This window comes from Pelodiscus sinensis, chromosome 12, assembly GCF_049634645.1.
Source record: "Pelodiscus sinensis isolate JC-2024 chromosome 12, ASM4963464v1, whole genome shotgun sequence".
In the NCBI taxonomy this organism is placed as follows: domain Eukaryota; kingdom Metazoa; phylum Chordata; order Testudines; family Trionychidae; genus Pelodiscus; species Pelodiscus sinensis.
In genome coordinates this window covers 24,402,501-24,425,668 of record NC_134722.1, presented here as the reverse complement: position 1 = coordinate 24,425,668, position 23,168 = coordinate 24,402,501, and the positions used below count along the sequence as shown (strand labels likewise).

At 37.7% G+C, this 23,168-nt stretch overlaps 1 protein-coding gene across 3 annotated transcripts in view; it reads right to left on the bottom strand.

Moving 5' to 3' along the window:
• Positions 1-202: 202 nt before the first annotated feature.
• TSHZ3 (teashirt zinc finger homeobox 3) overlaps positions 203-23,168 on the bottom strand; it is an 80,967-nt gene continuing 58,001 nt past the window's right edge. For all 3 annotated transcript variants that reach the window (XM_075940156.1, XM_075940155.1, XM_075940157.1), the window contains one exon: positions 203-9,033. In XM_075940156.1, coding sequence (XP_075796271.1) covers positions 5,834-9,033 — 3,200 coding nt within the window. In that variant the 3' untranslated portion in view covers positions 203-5,833. The remainder of the gene's footprint in view (positions 9,034-23,168) is intronic.

Sequence of the window (23,168 nt, the reverse complement as noted above, 5' to 3'; positions counted from 1 at the left end):
CTATATGCTATATGTTGTAAAATACAGATGAGATGTCTCTTTTACCAATCTGCCTCTATCCAGAACAGTTTTGTATCTTTTTTAAAAAGCCAAGTGTCCCTTAAAAACTGATTGCTAAAGGGATGGTATGTTATATTGTTACCCAAAAGGAATGGTTTGTTATGCCTTGCTCAGGTGGTAATTAAAAAAACAAAACAAAACAGAACAAAAACTTGTTTTTTATCCATTTGCTTACAAGGACACCTAAAATGAAGGATAGGCAAATTTTTATAGAACTAAAATATTCTATGCATCTTCAGTTACATATTTTGGATACATACAAGGGTGCATGAATGTAGGTAGCTAATGGTGTAGGCACATCACCATCTATCTTAAAGTGCACATCTAAATTTAACTCTCGTAGAAGATTATTTAAGCTGAAGCACATTTTCAGTTATAAATAAGGCAAAGGAAACACAGTGAACTAAGCAACATCTGTTGCAAACATTAAAAATGTCCCAGGTAAATGTTGTAATCTATTGCTTAAAAAAGAAAACAACAAAATCCCTCTCTAATGTTTGTTTCTCTATACTCATTATTTTATATATTCAATATACCAAAAGATACATTGTAGGTGTATAAAGTAAAATTTTATACCACTCTCATCACCATGGTATCTGCAACTATGTTTAATTTGTGGATGTATGAGAGTATGTATAAAACCATTCAATGAAATGTAAATGATTTCTGTTGCACTAAACAGTTTTAAATTACTGCTTAATACCAAGATCTTAAAATGTCTTAGCCTCACTGTACTCTCCTGCTTCATGCACATAGATTTATCATGTATTTACTGATTCATTACACACACACACACACACACACACACACACACACACACACACACACACTCAAAATTTGCACACATAATAGAGAATTTTACTCCCTCTCATAAAGGGCACTACCTCGTCAGTCCTTACTTAGTAAAAGGAGGCACAGACTTACCTGGGAGTTTTCCCCAACATCAGAGTTGCACACATGCAAGATTTTTATTACTTTATAACAGTTAATGAAAACTCAACGGAATTGACAGACTGTTACCATTTTACCACACCCTGAACTTCAGAACCTCTTTTATATTCAGAGAGGGCAGTAGGATAATTATATCTTGTTCACTCATTTACCTACACCCTGTCAACTAAAGGCTGGAAGGCACAACTTGGCATAAAGTCTCAAGAGAGGAGAATTTACTGGTTTCCTTTAGCCAAAGATTATATATATTTACTAATAATACCCTAGGGAGATAGATACAGGTTAATGCTTCTAATACCAAAGGAATAGCTGTCCAGTCAAATACAATTGATTATTTCAATGCTCACTAAAAGACAAATACAATGACTTTTAAAATATTAAATAACTTTGGAATCTTTTTTTTAGTTTTATGACCATTTCCTGTACTATAACATAAGCTACATCAGTTCTGCTGAACAGTGTAGATATCAGAATATTTAGTAAAGGACTAATATAGTCTTACAATAAAAAGCTACTAGCATGAAGCAGGCAAAATAATTGTATTATTTTGATATTTACTAAACAACTTACTGAGATCCCCAGAGACAAGTTTTAAAATGCAAAACTTAATAAATGTAGCTGTTCCCATCACCTCATTTCCTCTCATGCTACATAGAAAATTAATGAAGTACTCTGTTGCAGTTGAATGTAGCTTTCAAATGAAACCTCGCAAAATTAAAGGAGCTGCTTTAGTTTTACATGTATGTATAATTTTTAAAATGACCTGATGATACAAACAGCAGAACCTCTGTTGCCATGAAATGTATATACATATCTAACTTTTAAAAATATCATTAACTATTTATTAACATTCATATTAAGATGCCATTGATAATCCCAACAGAGTGAATATTTAAGTTTTTAAACACTAATCTGTTGTGCTTTGGTTAGGAAATTGCATTGTAGCATGCACAGTGAAAGCAACTATATAATTTGAACAACACATCTTCAATTTTTGATGCCAAAATAAAATAAAATGAAGATGCTGAAGAGATTCAGGTTCCAGTAAGAGTTCTTTGCACGAACTTAAAAATAATATTTCAGTTAATTATAGATCTCTTGATGCTTAAAACTTAAAGATACATTCACTGATATTTTTGCTCAATGTTGACTCCAGAGAACAGCTCTCTAAGATCTGGCAGCATATTGATTTCTTGTTGTGAAGTGAGCTGTTCAAGCTCCATTTAAGATTTTCATCTTGCATGTAGCCCTGAGCACATCATAGCACCATAAATTAGTTAAATTGCACATTTATCACAAATGTTATTTTAAGATACTGCGTAAATGTGATAGCTGGAAGATATACAGTATGCTGCAACAAGCCACTACTTGGGTGGGGTTAGACCAGGGTCACCTTTATACACCTGTGATTTAAAGCTCTTCCCACCCCACCACAATTTCATTTAAAAGCCCTTTCTCTAGGCATTTTGTTATCACACTTGATCTGCATAATTCTAAAACTAGATAAAATATTAGAAGCAAAGCAAAAATTAGGTACTCAAATGTAGTTGAAAACCTTGAATTTTTATCTTCATGTCTAACGTGGGGAAAAAATCTATGCCAACAGAGATAGGCTGGTGATTTGGTTAGGACTAAGAGTTACCATGATGATATATGTATCAGTGTATGGGGGGAAAGGGTGTTATAAAGATCATTGATTCTCTAAATTCCTTATAATGTGAACTCATACTGGTTTAACTGTCTTGGAATTTCCAAAACACAAGGTGAACTTTATTTTAATAAATTTGGGACATGCAGATCCTGACTAGCTATTTGCAATGTTTCAGACATATTCTGAAAACGTATGGAAAAGTCATTTGTGGTGCACATTAATAGAGCTGGCTGCTCCCTTTATTTGTACCTCCTCTTCCCTGCATATTGATATGATGATATTTTGCCCCAAGTATTGATTATCACTACAAATTAGGAGGGGCTGCATATGTAGTAGATGATGTTCACAATCACCGCCTTCTCCCTCTGCATTTTGAAATAAACAAAATAAACATTGAAAAGGACTGAGAAGCTTGTTTCTCCTGTTTTCCCCTACCCCAAACAGCAAAAACAGCGAAATTCTGTACAATGCTATTTACCAATGCCACCTTACAATCCAATGGTGCCTTTTAAAAATATTAGGGTGGCAAATATATGTAATAATCTGTCAACATCACTAGTGAAATTCTGTTCTAAAATCTAATGGTATTTAAGATACTATAATTTTCAAGGAGAAAATCTGTGTTCCCAGAAGTAAAGATTCTGGCCACAATGTGGACTGAGATCATCTGTTCTCAAAAATATACACGGCCTTAAGGGATGTTTCACTATCAAGAAAAAGACCTCAGCCATGTCCAGAAGAACTTACCTCTTCTAAGAAGCTGAGAGCATTCAGTCGAGATGACACAGCTAACCGATCCAAATTATGTGCAGCAGTTTTGTCATACAGAAGTCCATTAGAATCTGAGTTGAGACCATCAACTTCAGTACACTAATGACCTTAAAATCAGATTTAAGCCACATGACAAAAGAAATATAAAAACTGAAACATCCCCCAACCCATAGTTCTAGTCTGTAATCCAAGTATTGGAGTTGACTGTTGCTATTCATGGGGCCTGTTTACTAGTAATACATATGACTTCCGGCAGTGATCTTTGTAAAATGAACAGAATGATGTCTAATGTTTTAAAAGAAGTAGATAGCAGCCTTTACACCGCAGAGGATAACAAAAAAAGAAACAAACAACACTAGGCAGGTAACTGGTGACTTTTGAAGAGAGATTTGGGGTTGGGTTTTATTAATAAATAAAAATTGGGACAGGAACTACCTACCAATAAATTGCAGACACTATTTAGTATATTCAAGAGGAATGTGTTTAAGCATCATTATCTAAGTCTGAATATACAGCACAGCAAAACACCTATTTGCCTTGCCACACATGTTGCTTATAAACTCGCCTCTTTACAGGCAATCTTACCCGATGTCTAAAGTGGAGTTATAATGTTCATTTATCTTTTCTGGGGGATTTTTTTTTTGTTAATGCAGCTTTTGAATAAGTGCTACCCTGCTCTTTAAATGCTAAAGTTCACTAAAACTCCAGTGATTTATGTGCAGCTTTTGACTGCTAGCACCTGGCAGATGAAGAAACCTACTCAAGCTTCAGTCATAAACAGATAGCATACAATTTAATTTTAATGTGCTCGTTAGTCGTAGCACATTTCAGACATAATTGTGAATGCAACACAAAATTATAGCAAAAAGACAATTTTAATGCTGCTGTAGAAAAAAAGGTTATATGAAGAGTCATATAATGGTGCTTCATTGTCAACAACAAAACAGGGCACAGAGTGCATTACAGTGTCTGTGCTGTTTACATGCCAATATTTTATACATAGATTCTCATATGGTGTCAGCTGTCAGTTACTTCTGCAAATTAACTGCCAAAAATGGAGACGAACAGAATCACTTAGTGTGCTGGTAACCACGGGTTACCTTTCATATGCCTAAAGATAAAGCTGCAGTATGGAATCTTGGGAGAATAATTAGGCAGAACAAAACAGAAAGTTACCAATTGAAATAAAAAGGCATTCTACAATATGAAATAACAACCAATAGCGCTTATAAATAAGTAAAAGGTTATATCACAGAATGCCTCATAACTTTTAAGCAAAATATTACAGTACAAACATTTTAAAGGCTTTATCAATGTTTAGGAAATACAGTACAAGTTTTTCAAATAGATTTAACCCTTTGAGCACTGAGTTTATTTTGAATTCTCTCATTTTTTATTTTATTTAAATTTCTTTTACTAATAAATACCTTTAAAAGTCATGTTGTGCAAAATAGTTATAATGCATGCCAAGGATGCAGTCCGTGGCTTCTGTTATTCAGATGGTTTAAAAAACAAATGGCAGCGATACTAATAAATATGTATAATTTAAACATGAACCTCTATCAATAAAGATGTACTGTATAGCAAAACAAAACAATCATACTTTGCTTTAAGAATAATGTTTCTGAATACTTTATAAATGCTATCTGTGGTATTTTTCATATATTTTACAATGGCTGGATGTTTAAAGAAAAACCCTTGGACCTAAAAAAGAAATATACACTATATATAGGTATACCTTATACCCGAGGCATATCAGGTACAAAACCCATCATTGCTAAAAATGCTGAAGAAAAACATGGCATTAACCACAACTACGTTTCCATAAGAGATTTTGAAATCTATACAATATATACATTTATGTTTCAATGTGAAAATAATATTTTAAATTTCAAGGTGTGATACACCTCTGCATAAATGGAGGTTCATATTAGTCATTAGAACTAAGTTAATAAGGGTTTTAAAAAACATATCCATAACTTTTACCAAATAAAAGCAAAAGTGTTTCAAAGTACTCAGAGGGCTAAAGATTATAGGGTGAGAAATACCAGCACACTTAGGTCACATGAAAAAAGTGCACCAGAATTAGTTATAAATGCTTAATTAAACTGTCTGTTAATGCATGCAGCTTGATGCATCAGAGGGATGCACAGCAACTAAATCCAATTTACACAAATTTCCAAACACTTACCACTGCATTTTAACCTTCATATTTTACCAGTAACAACAGCTGATTATGCACCTCTATTAAACGCTGTACAATTATACAAAACAGTTCAGCCCAGAGTGACTCTCTGGAGTTAAAATAAGAACATGTGCCAAGAACTAAACAGTAGCTTTAAGGCGTCTTTGACGGTTTTCCTCAAAGCAAATTACAGTTATTTTAATCAAAAGCAAATGCTACTGCTTTTCCAACTCTGAAACATACAGAAGATGATCTTCTGGTGACTTCCCGTGTGTTTTACTAAGATGAAGTTTAACAGCATGCTTGCTTGCAAAAGTCCTGTTACAAAGTTTACACTGATAGGAAGTTCCAATGTCTTCCTCTGGAGATGATGTCACCAGTTTTTCAGATGGTGATTTTGTTTGTGCTATCTGATTGTTAATCTGTTCATTGGACAGTTTGGACAAGTCTCTTAACCTGAAACCTAGATGTGATTCAAGGTGGCTGATATAAGTTGAAGGAGTTCTGATCTGTGAAGCACAGTCATTACAAAAGAACACTGGATGCCCAGTGTCCAAATTTTTAAGGAACTTAGTTCCTCCCGTCCTTCGAAGCTGGTATTTCACATTGGCTAACCAGTGGCTAATTGTGGTCATTGAGAGTCCCGTAAACCTGGAAATATGCATTCTTTCTTGAGGGCTCAAGTCTGACATAATGTATTTTCCCTCTGATGTCTGTCGTAAACTGGCTGCAAACTGGGCCTGCAGAATGAGCAAGTGCTGGGGGTTCCAGTTAGACTGACGTCCCTTCCTTTTCTGAGCTGGTGTAGTCTCTTCTGGTTCCTCTATTGTGGTACCATCAATGTCAGATTTCTCAGATATGCTGGAAGGTGTGGAAGATTTTGATGTGTGACTTTCTGTCAGGTTCTTCAGCATATCAGATATATCTGACAAGGCATTCTCGCGTAGCGGCGAGTTTGACATGAATGACACGACTGCAGATGTCTTTGCTGTTGTCACTGTAGATGAAGAAGATGCAGAAGATGTTGATGTGGATGACAAAAGCGCTGAACCCAAAGAGCAGCTTTTGTCACTCTTGCCTTTCGTCAAATCTATGGGTTGGTCATTGTTGACATGATAAAAATAACGGTCTAAGTGGTCTGTTTTTTTGCATTGTAAAGGTGGGGTGGCCACTGCAGCCTTTTCCGCCAAACTGTTGCTCATTTTAAAAAGCATGCTCATTGGATCCAGAGCAGGCAAAGATGGCTTTGCTGCTTTCCCAAGGTGAATATTCATGACAGACTGCAGTGCGCTTAATGGATTTACAAATGGTTGCTCAGGAGGATGATCTGTAATAATAGCTGTACTGCTGCTTAATGTACTTGCGATTGACTTTACAGGCTCTTTACCATTTTCCACTGGTTCTAGAGTTGGACTATCCTTGCAATTATCCCTCTGAGGAACTGGACTGTTCCGTTGACTTTTAAAACCACCATCATTGGAGGCCTCCATTTTGAGGGGTTCACTGATTTCACTGCTGCACGGCGAAGGTGTCGCACGTTTCACGGGAGACAGTTTTCCTTCAGGTTCTTTCATTTTTTCCTCAACTTTAATCACTTTTTCAGTGACTTTCTTTACCAGTTCTTCCATGGCATGAAAGTTTGTTTTTGGCACAGGGGAGGTTTGACTGCTTGGTGGTGACAGTAGGGGCTGGTTTTTAGTTGGCGACACTATTTCATTGTTTCCGAACATTGATTTTAAAGGTGTATTTTTTCCTGATGAACCCAATGACAGCTTCATCATGTTAGGTAGTTGATAGGCAGCATGAATACTGGGGTAGCCCCCCCAGCTTGGTGTACCATTCTGGGCTTTGTTTATAGCTGATGTTACTGTGTTTTCTAAGGACTTTAAAATATCTAGCCCCCCTTTAGGACTTTCTTCCAGGTCATTTTCAGTCAAGTAATGATATTTTGAGGAGATATCATACTTTTCCTCATCTTCATTTGACTTCTCTTTGTCTTTAATTTTATCTTCAGCAATCCCCCTCTCTTTATCTATTTCTTTTTTTACTTCAACATTCAATTTTGGGGAGACACTAGAAGGCGTGTTGGAGGGAGAAGTAAAAGTGGTGGCAGCAAGTGGCACAGACTGTACTTTTTCGTCAAGTAGAGCTGTTATTGTTGGTGTCACTGGGGCTTCTATAATTGGCTTCCCTTTCTTCATGGCAGAATTGGTGACTTTTATAAAATGTCCTGTCACCATCATGTGGGCAGTGAGTTCCTGCAAAGTATCGTGGGAGCTTCCACATTCCATGCATTTGAGAATTTGGGATTTCCTTGCTTCAAAATGCCAAGCATAGCTGGCACCATTCTGGTGACCATAACGATTATTTGGTGTAATGTAAGGATTTGAATTCTTTTGTAATGTGTCATTGGTGTCCGAGATTGTTGCTTTTGGTGTCCCACCTGTGGAATCTGGAGAACTTGGAAGTTCAAGCTCCAGTGATGCTTTTTTTCTAGTTGCTGGGATAATTTTTGCTGCTACAGGTGTAACAGGTTCCTTCAGAGGCACTTTTTGGTAGTGTTTTGTTTTTATCATATGAACACTCAAGTCCTGAAGAGATTCAAATGAATGGCCACAATACATACACTTCAATACTTTCTGGGCATCTTCTTTCCCTTCCATTTCAAGCAAAGAACGTTTACGAGGTTTGGACCATCTTTTAGGGTTATTGTTATCAGTTTCATGGTTGTCATCTCGATAATGTCCTGTTTCATTCATGTGCACTGTTAATTCTACTAAGGTATCATACGCCGCACTGCAGTCTTTACAGCGGAATTTACTGGCTCCAGTAAATATAGAACCATAAAGCTTACTGCTTTGTCTGTACAACTGAACTGTGCTAAAAAGACTTGGTTCAGGAAGAATTCTGCTCTGAGAAACTTGTTGCAGTGTCTTTGCCATAGCAGTCTGATGCCAGTCAAAGCTACCACTTCCACAACTGCTGCTGCTGCTACTACTGCTGCTGCTGCTACCATTGTTTTTCTCTGAAGTTGGCTGGTGGAGATTCAAATTGAGATTGGACCAGTAGGAATTGGAAAGGAAGTTATTATATACGGCTTTCATTTGTTCTAAGCTATCAGAGACAGCAGAATCCTCAAGTGGTATTGCAACCTCCTTGCTCTCTTCCTCATTTTTGATAGAGCTGCTTTCAAAATCTGCCATTCGGTCACTTGTCTCACTGATGTGTGATTCACTGTCCATTTCGTGACTGGAAAATTCAGCAGCTGGAGAGTTTTGGTAGCTCTGGCAGTTCTTACTGTAGTCTTTCTCTGGGCACACATATTTTGCTGAAGGCTCCCCGTCAAGTGCATTTTCATCAGGTTCCATGTCTTCCTCCACCAGTGCTGCGGCCTTCAGTTCATCTGAAACATAGGCTACCATGGACAAAAGAAAAACAAAACAGAAACAACTGGAATTAGTGACTGTTGCTCATACTTTCGATTAGCTGTTAAAATATTCAGTCAAAGAACTGCATTTATTTGTAAAATTAAACAGTTAAAATTTCATGTTTCTTCAGAGCAAGAAAAAAAAATCTGCTCTTCAAACATAATTTGCCACCTTATTCTTCTCAAGGGGCAACAGCTTGAAATTAAAACTAAATTTGAAATTAATGAAGCACATTCTGGAGGTGGCATTCATTTCTAAAGTAATAAATTACTTGTATCAACCTCAGAGACAGCAGCTCCTGTCTGTCAATTAATATGTCTTATGCTTCTCCTACCCCTAATGCATTTCTTAACAGACAGATTCACAATTTAAATTAAGCAAGCATTTTTTACTCATTACATTTTTGAGACTCAATTTTTAATAAATATAAAGGACAAAAACATCAATAAAATTCCTACAAAGTGAAAAACAATGTACATTGATTACAATGAATTAAAAGAAAGATTTTTTCTTTCAGTCTTTTTTTCCCCTTTGGTGTGGTAAAACAGGTGACTCAAAATTCAGAAATTACTGACTAACAGTGATTCAAGGTATTCATTATGGATGCAACAAATGACCCATTCACATTTAAACACACTTTTCTCCTCAATAAGAAAGCCCATGCAGAATTATGTCAGGAGCAAGTTCAAGAAAATTGGTATGCTGTTCTCATTCTGGCTGTATAAATATATACAAGACCTTCCAGTGGACCTTACAAATGTCAAAGTGTTTGCTCTTTAGACTACTTTGTCAATATTTACTCAGCATAAGCTACATGGGCACCCAACAGGGATCCTGTCTTTTTTTCTAAAGTAATGCAACTAGTGATGTAAATCTAATACTCTCTTCCTAGTTAGGAATAGACTAGATTTATGTTAGTTTTTCATACAGGCGCTTTATGTGTTTTTTACACATAAGAGTAATGCCTTTGGGAAGGAAAATTCCAGCAAAACATTAAGAGACTGATCACTAATGGAGCAAACTAATTTATTTCTACTGAATGTTTTAGTTTAAGGATAAATGAAAAGATAAAATCCATATAAATAATGTATATTAGATAATATTTTGGGGCTTTTTAAAAGAGCAACTAGACTAATCATATAATCTTACCTGGAGAACTTGCTAGATATCTATTGCCAAAACAATAACATTCTTAGAAAAAAATGCAGCTACAGTAGATACACACAGTTTTCAGATAGCTGAAGACACTTGGCTTCACAACACACCTGGAATGTGCGGGCATCTGGCCAAGCATTGCACAGTTTAGTATATACCACAATCTATATAGCCTGTTTATTCAGGCTAGAGTGTACATTGTATATTGATCAAATGAAGTTATTTCATCCAGGGCAGTGAAAGGAGGAGAAAAGTACAGTGGATATCTATCATTAGAAATATTTCACGTTTCTTTTCAGGATGGTTGTTCAAGTGAAGCGCTAATGATGAAATAAACTGTTAAACTAACATTGGAGTTGAACTTTCAAAAGGAGTATGGTGCACTCAGGTGGGAAACAAACAAAAATGTACTAGTGCCTTCCCACATGGATGCTTTTAGCAAAATTGCTTCCAACCATGTGAGGATATAATCTGGCCCTTGTATTCTGAGTTAAACCCTTGAAAGCACAAACATATGAAGTCAGAGCACACGCACAACTGTGCATTGGTATTACAGATCAAATGGGCCATGTATCTGGAGAGATGTCAAGACTGTATTTCTCAATTCCAGAGGACCCGAGTAGTGTAAAGTACTTACTGAAAGAGAGAGTATTAATGACAATGATCAAAACATTTGGCTACCAATGATCAGTAACTGAACTGAAGAACCACACTGAAGCTCCAAGAGTTGTGAACTTTAAAAGTAAGAAAGGAATGATGTTGCAGGCCCTTTGAAATAAAAGCAAATGTGGCCTGAAATAGCACAATCCTTTTCTATTACTCTTTTTTGAAAAACTGGGTATGTTTTTGTTGGCGTGGTTTTTTTTAATGTAATAAAATCTCCTGTCCCAGTGCCTCCCTTTCCAAGCTGAGAAATCACACCCTCTCTATGGCATAAAGGAAAAGGGAAGTTGCTGTCATACTGCCTGCATTAGGAAGATTGCATTTTCACACCTGCATCCTGAGGGAGCACACTGAGGTGGTCTATAAATCGGCCTGGCTTTTTCACCCTTTATTCAAATAGGACTAGAGAGTGTTACTTTCCCTCGTAATAGTGACTAGTCACAGGAATTGTCCCTGGGCATCAATGAAACTATTTGTGTGAATAGGTGCTCACTGGCATGAGCAAAGCTTACACAACCAATTTTTTTCTTGCCTGTTTCTCTGACTATTGAAACCTTTGGAATTTTGCTTGGACTGAACCACTCGGTCGTCCCATTCACAGCTTTTTGAAATGAGCTACGCAATTGACGTAGCTCAATTTTTGTAGCTTATTTTGAGTTAAGCCCTACTGTGTAAACACACCCTAAATGAAAAAAATTAAGAAACAACGAATAGTCCTGCAGCACCTTTGAGACTCATAAAAAATGTAGATGGTATCATAGGCTTTCGTAGGCACAACCCATTTCTTCAGATGAATGGAGTAAGTGGTCCAAGGTACAAATAAATAGTAGAAAAAGAGAGGGGATGGGGAGGAAAAGAGAAGGAAAAAAATGGGGGAAAATATTGTCAATTAGAGTGTCCTTCTTAATGAGGATAATAGAGTGGGCTCTAAATACCCGGTGATTAGCTTTTTATGTCACTAGGGTATGGAACATAGTGGCTCATCCTGGTCACGTCTTTCTTCAGACCACATCTCCTGGTGTCAAACCTGTAAATGAAACCAAGTTCTGCAGCTTCTCTCTCAAGTTGGTTTTTGAAATTGCTTTGCAATAATACAGTCACTTTTAGATCCTTTAGTGAGTGCCCAGGCAAGCTGAAACATTTCCCAACAGGTTTCTGTGTCTTACCATTTCAAATATCTGATTTGTGTCCATTAATCCTATGTCTTAGAGACTGTCCAGTTTGGCCAATACACATGGCAGAGGGGCATTTCTGGCACAGATCACATTGATGGATGTGCAGTTATATGAGTCTCTGATGTGGTGGCTTATGTGGTTAGGTCCTGAGATGATGTCACTTGTATAGATATGTAGACTGAGCTGGCACCAGAGTTGATTATAGGGGTGCGTTCCTGGATGAGTATGATGGAGATATGCTGCATGGTTGCTGGAAATAATTTGTTTCAGGTTAGGGGGTTTTCTGTAGGCAAGGACTGGACTCCAAAGCCTATGAGAGTGAGGGGTCATTTTCCAGGATAGGTTGTAGACTACAAGTTGACACCTGGAATGTGGGTCTGAACAAAGACCTGAATTGCATGGGCTGCTACATTCCACACCCTAATGACGTAAAAAACTAAGCACCTTAGAGCTTCCTAGAGCTCACTTTATTAGCATCATTTAGCATGGATACTTTTACAATATTTTCCCCCCATTTTTTCCATTCTCCTTTCCTCCCCAGTCCCCCTTTTTCTCTGCTATTTATTTATATCTTGGACCCCAAACTCCATTCAGCTGAAGAAGTGGGTTGTGCCCATGAAAGCTCATGATCCCATCTACATTTTTTGTTAGTCTTTAAGGCTAGGTCTACGCTGCAGTGTGTCTTTTGAGAGCACCCGTTATTTTGAAATGTAATGGACTTACTATTCTGACGTCCTTGTAAACCTCATTCCACGAGGAGTATGGGATGCTTCGGAATTGCAATTAATTTCAAAATAAGTGCTGTGTACACACACCAAATTATAAAATAAGCTATTTTGAAATAAGATCAAAATAAGATACACAATTTGTGTAGCTCAAAATGTGTATCTTCTTTCCAACTACGGTACAGTGTATATGCACCCTAAGTAGCTGCAGATCGTTTTTTAAATTTTTTTCTTCCTAAACAATGAGGGCTTGGATCACCACATTTGGTATGCAGCTTCCTCTTATCAATGGGATGTGCCTGGAATGCGATTGCGACTAATAAAATGGAAAGGGAGGCATATGGCAGGAGGGACAGTTATGCTGCAGAATGACCACAAGGGGGAAGCAAGGAGCCAGAGTTGAGGACTGGGAGAGATATAACCCCACTGGGCCAACAGGGGATAGGAGTGGAGAAAGGAACAGCTATCTACTATATATTTCAGTTTATCAGTTTGTTTGTATGTCTGTCTGTCCCCCAGCCAGGGGGCATACACTCTTCTCCCAGATGTGCCCACTGCAGCTGCAGCGGCCATGGGCACACACTTCTCACCTGACCCCAAGCTACTGAAGTGAGAGAGGGCTGGCATTGTCCTCTCTTCCCGGCGCAGTCTGCATACTGAACCCCACTTCCCCAGCCCCACCTCAGAGCAATGGTTTAAATTAAGAAAAACAAAACATATTTGAGTTAAGGACCCAAGCAATGACAGGTAAATCTTCCAGTATTTTTATATGTAAAGTAAATGTTTGAAACAGTGAGGGAGGTTTGCCATTGTTCTTTAACACCTCAACAGCACAATCAGGGAGAAGGGGGCTTTAAAGGAACCTCTGAAGACAAAATACATTGATAAGGCTAGACAAGGGAAAAATCATGTAGTTCTGTTAGTGTTTTTTGGCTTCCACATAAACAAACACACTCACTCCCAACAAAACTTATCCTACAAGACCAGGTGACCCCATGGAAGTCACCTGCAACCCAAATGATTCTATGATCGTGACAATCCAACTGACAAATTTAGGAAAATGCTTTCCTGGCATGGCCTGAGTTTGTAGGGAAAGTTAGGATATCAGAAAAATGAAGAAACCTAACCTCAGTAAGGTAGGGAGGAGGAGAGAACAGACAGCATCCTCATTAACATTTGTTATAATTATTAACTAAACTGCTAGGTAAAAATGAAATGAACACATTTGATATAAATGCCTAGTAGTAAGCTGCAATATAATGGCATTCATTTCCATACTAGAGGGAATTACCTTCATAACTAAGCTATGCATCATTTCTTCGCTAGCAGAAATAACTTGTGCTACCTCACTGCCCAAAACGATCTATACATGCACATACTGTACATACATGGATATATTCAAAGACATGCCCAATGCACATGCCATGGACACTTGCAAGCAATGGGAACTAATATTTCTACATCATATTTCTACACATATGGGAGGCTAAAATCAAAATGTTTATTCTGGTAATTGTGCTGCCGATGCCCTCGGCCAAATTCACCCCTGGTGTAAACAAGCACAACTCCACCAAAACCAATGGATTTTCACTCATTTATGTTCATGTTCTTCTCACACTCTGGACACAGCCTCCATCCCGCCCAAACTAACTTAGACAGGGACAACTCTAATTTAATTAGTTTGGAAAGACCAGAGCAGAACTCAAGAGAGTTTCATTTTGCTCAAATACTTAACGAGTTACACAAATCTCCCTTTATGCTTGAAAGAGGCCATATAATACTGCCTCGTGTTACATTCTCTTTGTACTTATTACAGGTAATTCCTGGTGCCAAGCCCAGTATAAACAAAATTCACTTTGCTGGCTATGAAATGACAGCCTCAGAAATGCAGGTTGCCGTCATGCTGGGTGTTATCTTTTCAGCCAATGAATCTGTTTTGTGACAAATTAACCAGTCACAGCCTAGTATATCCCTCACTCCACCATAAAAACCCCTGGGCACCAGCAAAGAATTCACTGCACAACAGCATGGTACACAGGGCCCATAAAATGCATTCCATCCTCTGCTCATTGAGAGCAGAACCAATGTTCTGCAAAGGAAGGAAAGAGAACCAGTATCTGCTCTACATATATAGTTATCCACACACGAGAGAAAAATCCATGTGTTTTTAGGGCCCAGCAGTCAGTTGATTTTCAGTACACCCTGCAGAAGCTTCAAATCCCTTAAAAATATGAACCCTTTTAAATTCTTCCATTAAAAAGGAGGATAAAAGAAAGGAGTTGGGAGCAGAAATGATCATGACCAGGCTTTTCATTGCTTATTGTTGCAGAACTCAAAAGATCACAGTCTGAGTTGATAGGGCTGGTTCTTTGGAGTAGGGTCTGATTACAGCACAAAATGTTGAGTACAACAATAGAAAAAAAATGTTATTGTCTTTCAATGGGCAGCACATAAAATACAGGGCAGCTAGAATCCTAGAACTAGAACGGAGTTTGAGAGGTCATCAAGCCCAGTCCCCTGTCCTCATCGCAGGACCCAGCACTATCTAGATTATTCCTGATAGATGTTTATCGAACCTGCTCTTAAATATCACTTAAACATTTACTAATGTCCAATCTACACCTCCCTTGCTACATTTTACTATATACAGTGAGTATTCACCACTATCAGTAACAGACAAGAGAAATCCTGTTGTTGGTCTGCCAGCACATTTTGGTATGAAATGACTCAGAAAGTGAGGGATATAGAAGGGAAAAGCTCACCGGTGGAACAGAACCTTTCACTTTCACAGTAGATCACTGGATGAAAAGCAGGCCAGGCTGGTAGTGTTTAAAAATGATTACTGTCCAATGGAAGATTTGAAACACAGTAAAAATGAACTGGCATCACAGTCAAGTTCCTTGAAGATGTACACAAACGTCACCAAAGCAAACCAAGAAAAAACAAAACAAAAAACCCAACAGTACTGGCATGCACTGCATAGAGGAAGAGAACTCAATGAGTTATGGACACAGAAATGCTCCCTGATGCCTAGAGGCCTTTCTGGTGAATACTGTGGGATAGTGGGTAAATGGTGTGTATGGTGAATGTTATGTACCACCATTGTCCAGAGTGTACCAATTATATGGACTAAAAAGCCATAAAAAGCCCCCCCACCCAAAAAAATTGTTGTCAATCCAGCACCTTTCAGAATCACCTTGCTATGTAACAGAAATCAGAGGCAGACTGTCTTCTTTTTCTCCCCCCAAGTGACTACATAAGAGAGGTGATAGAAATGTAGCCGTGTTAGTCTGGGGTAGTTGAAGCAAAATGCAGGACAATGTAGCACTTTAAAGACTAACAAGATGGTTTATTAGATGATGAGCTTTCGTGGGCCAGACCCACTTCCTCAGATCAAATAGTGGAAGAAAGTAGTCACAACCATATATACCAAAGGATACAATTTAAAAAAATGAACAAATATGAAAAGGACAAATCACATTGCAGAACAGAAGGAGGATGCGGGGGGGTGGGAAGGGGGAGGAAGGAAGGTAAGTGTCTGTGAATTGCTGATATTAAAGGTAGGGAGAGTGGGATGTTTGTGAGTTAATGGTATTACAGGTGATAATTGTCTTTAAAGTGCTACATTGTCCTGCATTTTACATAAGAGAGGAATGGCAATGTTTGTTTGATTTTCTATACAAATGCTTTGCTATATAATGCTGATTCCTGAGTACCTTGTGTAGATGTAATTCCTGCTTAGGGAACTCAGAGCTCTATTTCATAGGGGCAGGAATGTTTGATGTTGGAGTGAAATGTTATTTCCAGGTGGAGAGCTCCATGTTTCTCTCACAAATCGGCTGGAATAGTTGGTACCTTTCACTGGAGTAAGATTTTACTCCAAGATTTATTATTCTGCCCACTGGCAAGGTCAAGAATATTAATTTTCTACATGTTAATTTGATGTAATGTGCATGATTAATGCTTGTTTAGTTGATATTTTGTGTGTTAATAAATCTACAGCTTCTTCATGCCAATAATAGTGTGGTATTAAATTATTGGGGATCGGAGTGGGGATGGATGTGACAGCATGGCAGTGTAATGGGTGGCTATCATTAAGCACCAGAAACTTTGAAGTGTACGAGCATTTGTTTCTTTGCTGAAAGTACTGCAGCTGTCTGATACAGAAAGCTCAGAAATAGGCCACAGGAAGCTAGCCAGCTGCTCTAATCCAGCATCCTGTACTGGTATTACACTTGGAGCAACTTCTGAGAGCTCAAATCAACTGTTAGCGTTAGAGAAGAGAATTATGTAGACGAGAATACATAAAGTGAAGATAACGCAAACAGTTTCTGCTACACTGAAATGTGAACCAGCCTGAACACAGAGTGAAGCAAATCTACAATGAGCACCTTACTCTCACATCACCTAGATCCCATGCTTCCTTGATGTAATTTAAATGAGAAAGCAGCCAAACCCAGTTCTCTCCTCCAAATTACTCAGCTTTAGTAAACTTCTGTCTGGAAGAACTCACTCATCTCACCTCCACGTTATGCAGTTTGGAACACGTGGATCCAATAAATGAGACTGAGATATCAGAAGAAACTTAGATTACTTATTCAGATAAGGAAGGCATTCTCTTGTCTCAAACCAACTATTGCTTGAAATTTTGGTATGTCAAAGATGACTCTTCAAATCGCTCATTTATATAATTTCCTCAGTCACAGTGTACTTTCCCAGTGCAAGCACTAACAACAACACTTAACACACAGCTGAAAAATTGAAGTTATTATAGCAGATGAATTTTTATAACATTTTGACCTTTCCATTCAGCTCCCTGCATTTAAGGAGCTCAACAGCTTTAACATGCATAAATGTATTATTCTTCTCACCATCCCTATCTTCTAAGTGAGTGCTGTTATCCCCATTTTGTAGAAAGGGTAAATGAAGGCACAGAGAGTTAAGTTACACAGTCTACTGTTGGAATTCAGAATTCTTTAATTACCTGATAAGTTAGTTGTTACAATAAATGGATACAGGCAAAACACCTATGTGGAACAAGACCAGGAATCCATATTTTTAGGTTCTGGTCCAAAACTGCCTCTGCATGTGCACATAACTAGAAACAATTTGATAGTTTTAATCTTTAAAAATAATTAAGGACTGAATTCCCCAGTGAAGTGATCAGAAGTCCAGAACCTGTGATCTCAAATCTCTCTCAGCAGCAGGATCTGTGCATGGCCAACAATCTACATTCAGTAGCAGGGAATGTAGAATGCTCAGAGTCAACAAGAGGCACTGCCTAAACACTCCCACAAATAACTTTTCTGCTCTCAGCTCAGAGCAGAACTTGAGGTAAGTGGTGTTCCAAGAGACTAGAGACAGCCAACAGATCATATCCAGGTCAACTCCAAACTAGTGTTTTGCCCTTGTTTCTGCACGAGGCCCTTGCTCCCTCTTTTGAGCAGGACACCTGTGATCCCAAAAACTGTTAAAATCACCCACATGAGATCTCATTTCACACCTGTCCCACATGTTGAGCAGCACATCCATATGTCACATTACAGCCTTCCGTTCTAGGAATCAGGTTGAATGAGGAGTGGCTAATGATTTGGACCGGCTTGCATGAAGAGATCAGCTCTCATTGCCTTTTTCTACAAAAAGCTGCTGACCAGAGTTAACGTAAGCCTTACGAAGAAACTCATCATGAGATCCTACATCTAAACCACCAGCATGGACAATGTGCTGAGTATTTGCAGAATAAAAAGCCCCACTTTTGCCATGTACAACATGTTTTAATTCATTTCTGAACAGCACAATATGGTGTCTAAGACAAACTAAAAATTGTCACAGTAAGAACAACAGTTTGGCAAAAGAGACTATTCAGGAGCCAGAAACTCTCATTTATACCCATACAACACAACTAACTTGTGCTGGAAGCAAATGGAACCTAGATTTCTTTGTCCAATGCAAGTTCAATTATTCTCTGTTTTAGTCATGAAATAGGTGAACAGAAGATAGAGCACAGAATTTGGCCCATGCTGTGTGCCCTACTGTGTTATTTATACCAGGAGCAGTGCAGAGCTTTTGAAGAAGCCCAAGTTGTCATTTTGCTTCATGCAGCTCCAAGAAGCAAAAGAACAAGTATGCTCATGGCCATATCTTTGTGGGATAGAGCTAGGACCCTGGCTCCTTCATGCCCCCTTTGTGGCACTACACATGCTGGGCAAATCCCTGTGGTCCCATCAACTCAGGGACTGGAATTTTTTCTGGCCCTTCTGGAAGGCAGATGAAAGGCTTCTTGCTTTCGCCCCTCGCTGAATGCATGTAATAGCCAAGAAAATCTTGTCCTTTATGAGCAGCATCATAGTTAGAGCTAGGCAACCAGAAAAATAGTGCTTGTGACCATTCATTCAGGTTCTGAATTGCTGCTTGTTTCACTACATTCATGCCCTTTTTTGTTCCCGTCCCTTGTTTTGCAGGGACACATTTTACCACCCACCTCAGTGCAGTGCACACAAATTATTGCAGAAGGGCTTTTCTCTGTAAAAATATACCTATTTGCCAATAAACAAAGTGATTCACCAGAGAATATGGGTGTTCAATATCTGTACGCCTCCTGCTTATAATATTTCAAGTATCAATCAGTCAACCAGAAAGTGGAAACAACAGCAAGCAAAGCAGTCAATTACAAATGGTAAATCATTAATTGCTGAAGTGAACAGTTCGCAAGCAAAGAATCACATAAACTGAACAATTTCAATTAACAAATAAATTAGCAAAATCAGTCTATCTGCAGCTATTTCAGCTAAAGTTAAATTTCTTGTCTGAATTACTCACTATGAACAACGCAACCTGTCCTAAGGAAGACAAAATTCCAGTTCCTACTGGTTTCCAGGGCAGGTTCCTTGGCTGCAACATACAGACCTGTGGCAAATTCTCCATGCTATGCAAGTGCATAACACAATGAGAGACATTTGTTCATAGGCAGACAGACAGTGGTATAGCTTTAATCCTAGTTTTGAGCTGAACCACATATTTAACTATTGACATACTATCCATGGTGTTTTTCTGAGCTCAAAATTACCAATTTCTTTTTGTTGGAAAAATTATTCAATCAAATCCTCAGGAAACACAAAACTATTAGGAAAAAAGTTGTTAACAACATAAGGTTAAATGCAAGTTTCCCTGAATGGAAACATGAAATGGATTCCAAAAACTAAAACAACAAAAAACAGTGCCACAACTCCAGGCTTGATATTGGTATTTGGGTAACATCTCTTAATCGCTGGAAAGCACATAGACCATTCAACAAACTAATACAAGATTTGCAGTCAACTCCAGGATAAGTAGACATGAGCATAAAAGTTCTCAATATGGCTCTAATAGCTCTTAATTATTATAATCCTTCACTAAGAAAACAGATGTTGTAAGGGAACTTTAGTTTTTTTGTATGATCAAAAGCCATCATCAAACCATTTTGCTTCTGCCCTGCCTCTTCTCAGCAAATGCTTTGTACAGTGGAGTAGAAATAGCAAATGCAGTGAGAAAATGACCATGTAATTGTCTCAGAAATCTGTTTCTGAACGGTAACAATTTTATCTGATTCTGTTCTTCTAATTATTAATTAGAATTTCTGAGAATGTTAGGAAAAACATCTATACTTTCACTCTCTGTGATATTCCTATGTTCCTGGTTGCTTTTAATTTGTACTTATCTTGTAACCTTTTAAATGTCCTAAAGAGTGGCTTTGTGTTAGTATTAGCAAGATGAGAAACAAACACAGATCTCTGGATATGTAGCAAAGGCTTCATGTTAAATTTTAAAACTCAGATATACAGTCCTGATTTCACCTTAAAAATTATTTCAGTTGGAGTATAGATGTCATTCCAAGAGATTATTTTTAAAATAATCATGCTAATTTTTCCTTACATTAAAAGGCCTTTAAACCAAAGCTTTTGTTCTTTGTGACACTTATGTAGTGGCTTCAAGAGCACTGTTAGGTGCACCACCTGTTTATGAACTTGGTGCAATATGTGGACAGTGAAGTGCAATGACATTCCAAAACTGCTTCAAAGCACTGCATTATGCAAACTGCAATTTCAGCTATTGGAAATCTCCACTTACAATGAAGTTGCTCCATGAAAAGAAACATTGTTATGGGCCAGCATCTGGGGTCCTTACTCAGTTTCTACTCAGCCATACAATAAGGGAGTTTTGCCTGAGCTAGGACTAAGAACTGAGTAAAGACTTCAGGATTTCTCTCTACAAGATGTTTTCATTTTGTTTCATATTGTACAGCAGAGAGATACACTAAATACCCATTTCATCTAATAATCATACTCTTTTGTAAATGGATGTCCATCCTCAGTCCTAGTGAACTTCGCTGTTCTTCAAGTATATTTGGGTATGTTGAGCTTTCCTACAAGACCACTCTAAAATCACAAGCTGGAAGTACAAGGTTCACTGAATTTTGAACAGGGAATACAGTGGAAAACCTGAAAACTAAATGGTGAGTGGAGAGGGGATTAAAATGTTTCCTTTTAGTCACCAACCAAACTCTTGTCATTTTTAAAAGATGTTCCTTTGGTAGTTTATAGCCACAACGGTGATCATCCAATGTCACATAAGAAAAGACACTTGTCAAGTGCCTTTCCCTTACAAGCACCCTCATCATGACCTGTGTTAATGAAGTTAATTGAATTTAAGATCAATAATGGTTAATTATTGCAATTTGACATTCTGAGATAAATGGCTTTAAGACAGAGAAATGTGTGTGTATGTGAATTCTCTCCAAAGAAGGTGAACACATTACAGCCTAAGAGGGATCACACAGGCCTTCCATTGATCCCGGTACAATCTGATCGACCTAATCCTCTGATGAATGTGGGCTTTTCACAGCTACAAGTAAATGTTCTACAAGACTACTCTAACCCTTGTCACTGACCAAATCTATATGAGCTGTACACTAGAAATCTATTGAGACAGATTAAAGAACTGCTGTAGAACCAAGAGATGCTTCAGTAAAGGTGAAGGTTTATTATATTCACTATTAATGTTCCATATGGTATGCAATTATGAATGTTTATGGATAAACAGTTTAATTTTGATCAGTTAGATGTAAATGCTTATAATTAAACAACAACATTAGAGAAAAAAACACTGACAAAAAGCCCCAACTGCCAAAATGAATTTGACAGGTAATAAGAGAATGTTCAATAAGAAGGTGAATATGAAATTATCATTGAAACATACAATAAATAAGACTACCACTGAAGCAGGTGAGTATTTCAGAAAAATAGCAATCAACCCACTGCGTGTAGAGATTTTTAAAGTTTACTTTTGTGATAGTTTCTCAACAGGAAGACATTTCTCCAAATGTGTTAGTAATGATACTCTTACATGCATACTGAACAAGTTAAATGACCACTTACAAGATTTATAATGACAAAGTAAATGTTGTCGAGGAAAAAGTAATACTGATTGCAGAGCGCTGACAATAAAAAGCTGCTGAAGAGTTCTGTCAAAATGTAAGATTATGCAAAAACACTATTGAGAACACTGCTAATCATCTGCTCTTGTCAATTACTTGAAGGGTATCTGACAGCATATTTACATTAAACACACTTCCAGTAGCAAAATCCTTAATGCTATATCAGAATATTTTCGTTACCATTAGGAGTCTTTAAAAAAGGCCTTTTACAGTACAACAGCAGTAATGGTGTAATAGCTACATCAGACAGGTGCATTTATCTCATACAATTATAGCTAAAGAACATTTTAATTATATAATTTATGCACAATGGGTGCAAACTAATATTTTGTGTGTGTACCCAATGAAGCTTATTTTCAAGAAACAGTTTTGGTGGGAGTCTTAACCTAAGTGTAAAAGAACCGGTGGTCTTCATGTGACAGTTCTTTTAGTCTTACCCATAGCTCATGTGACTGCATTCTACTGTGAAAAGAGATATTATCAGGTACACAAGTTTATACTAAATCTTTGATTGCAAACTGCAGTTCAGTTGCTTTATGAAGAGTCACATTAGCTGTCAATTGTTTTCAGCTGAAAACTCATTTTAGTTATATCCGTCCTGCACTCTTGCCCCCAACACACTTCCTCCCGCAACATGGCATAAATGAACGATAACTTTGTTTAATTGCATGCTTCAATTGTACAGTCCCCCTGGTTGCTCTCTCTCTACTTCAGCAGGAAATAACTAGTCAAAAGAGCAGAAATAAACCTTTTAGAAATGTGTAAACTGTTGTGTGTACATAGTAAAAGTCAGAAACCTGCCTTTGAAAAGGAACCTATTGTGGTCTAGTGCTTAGAATGGAGAGGAGGAGGAGGAGGAGTCAGGATGCCTGGGTTTACTTTTAATTCTTCCACTAATTTGTTGTGGGCAAATTCTTTAACCTTTCTGCAGC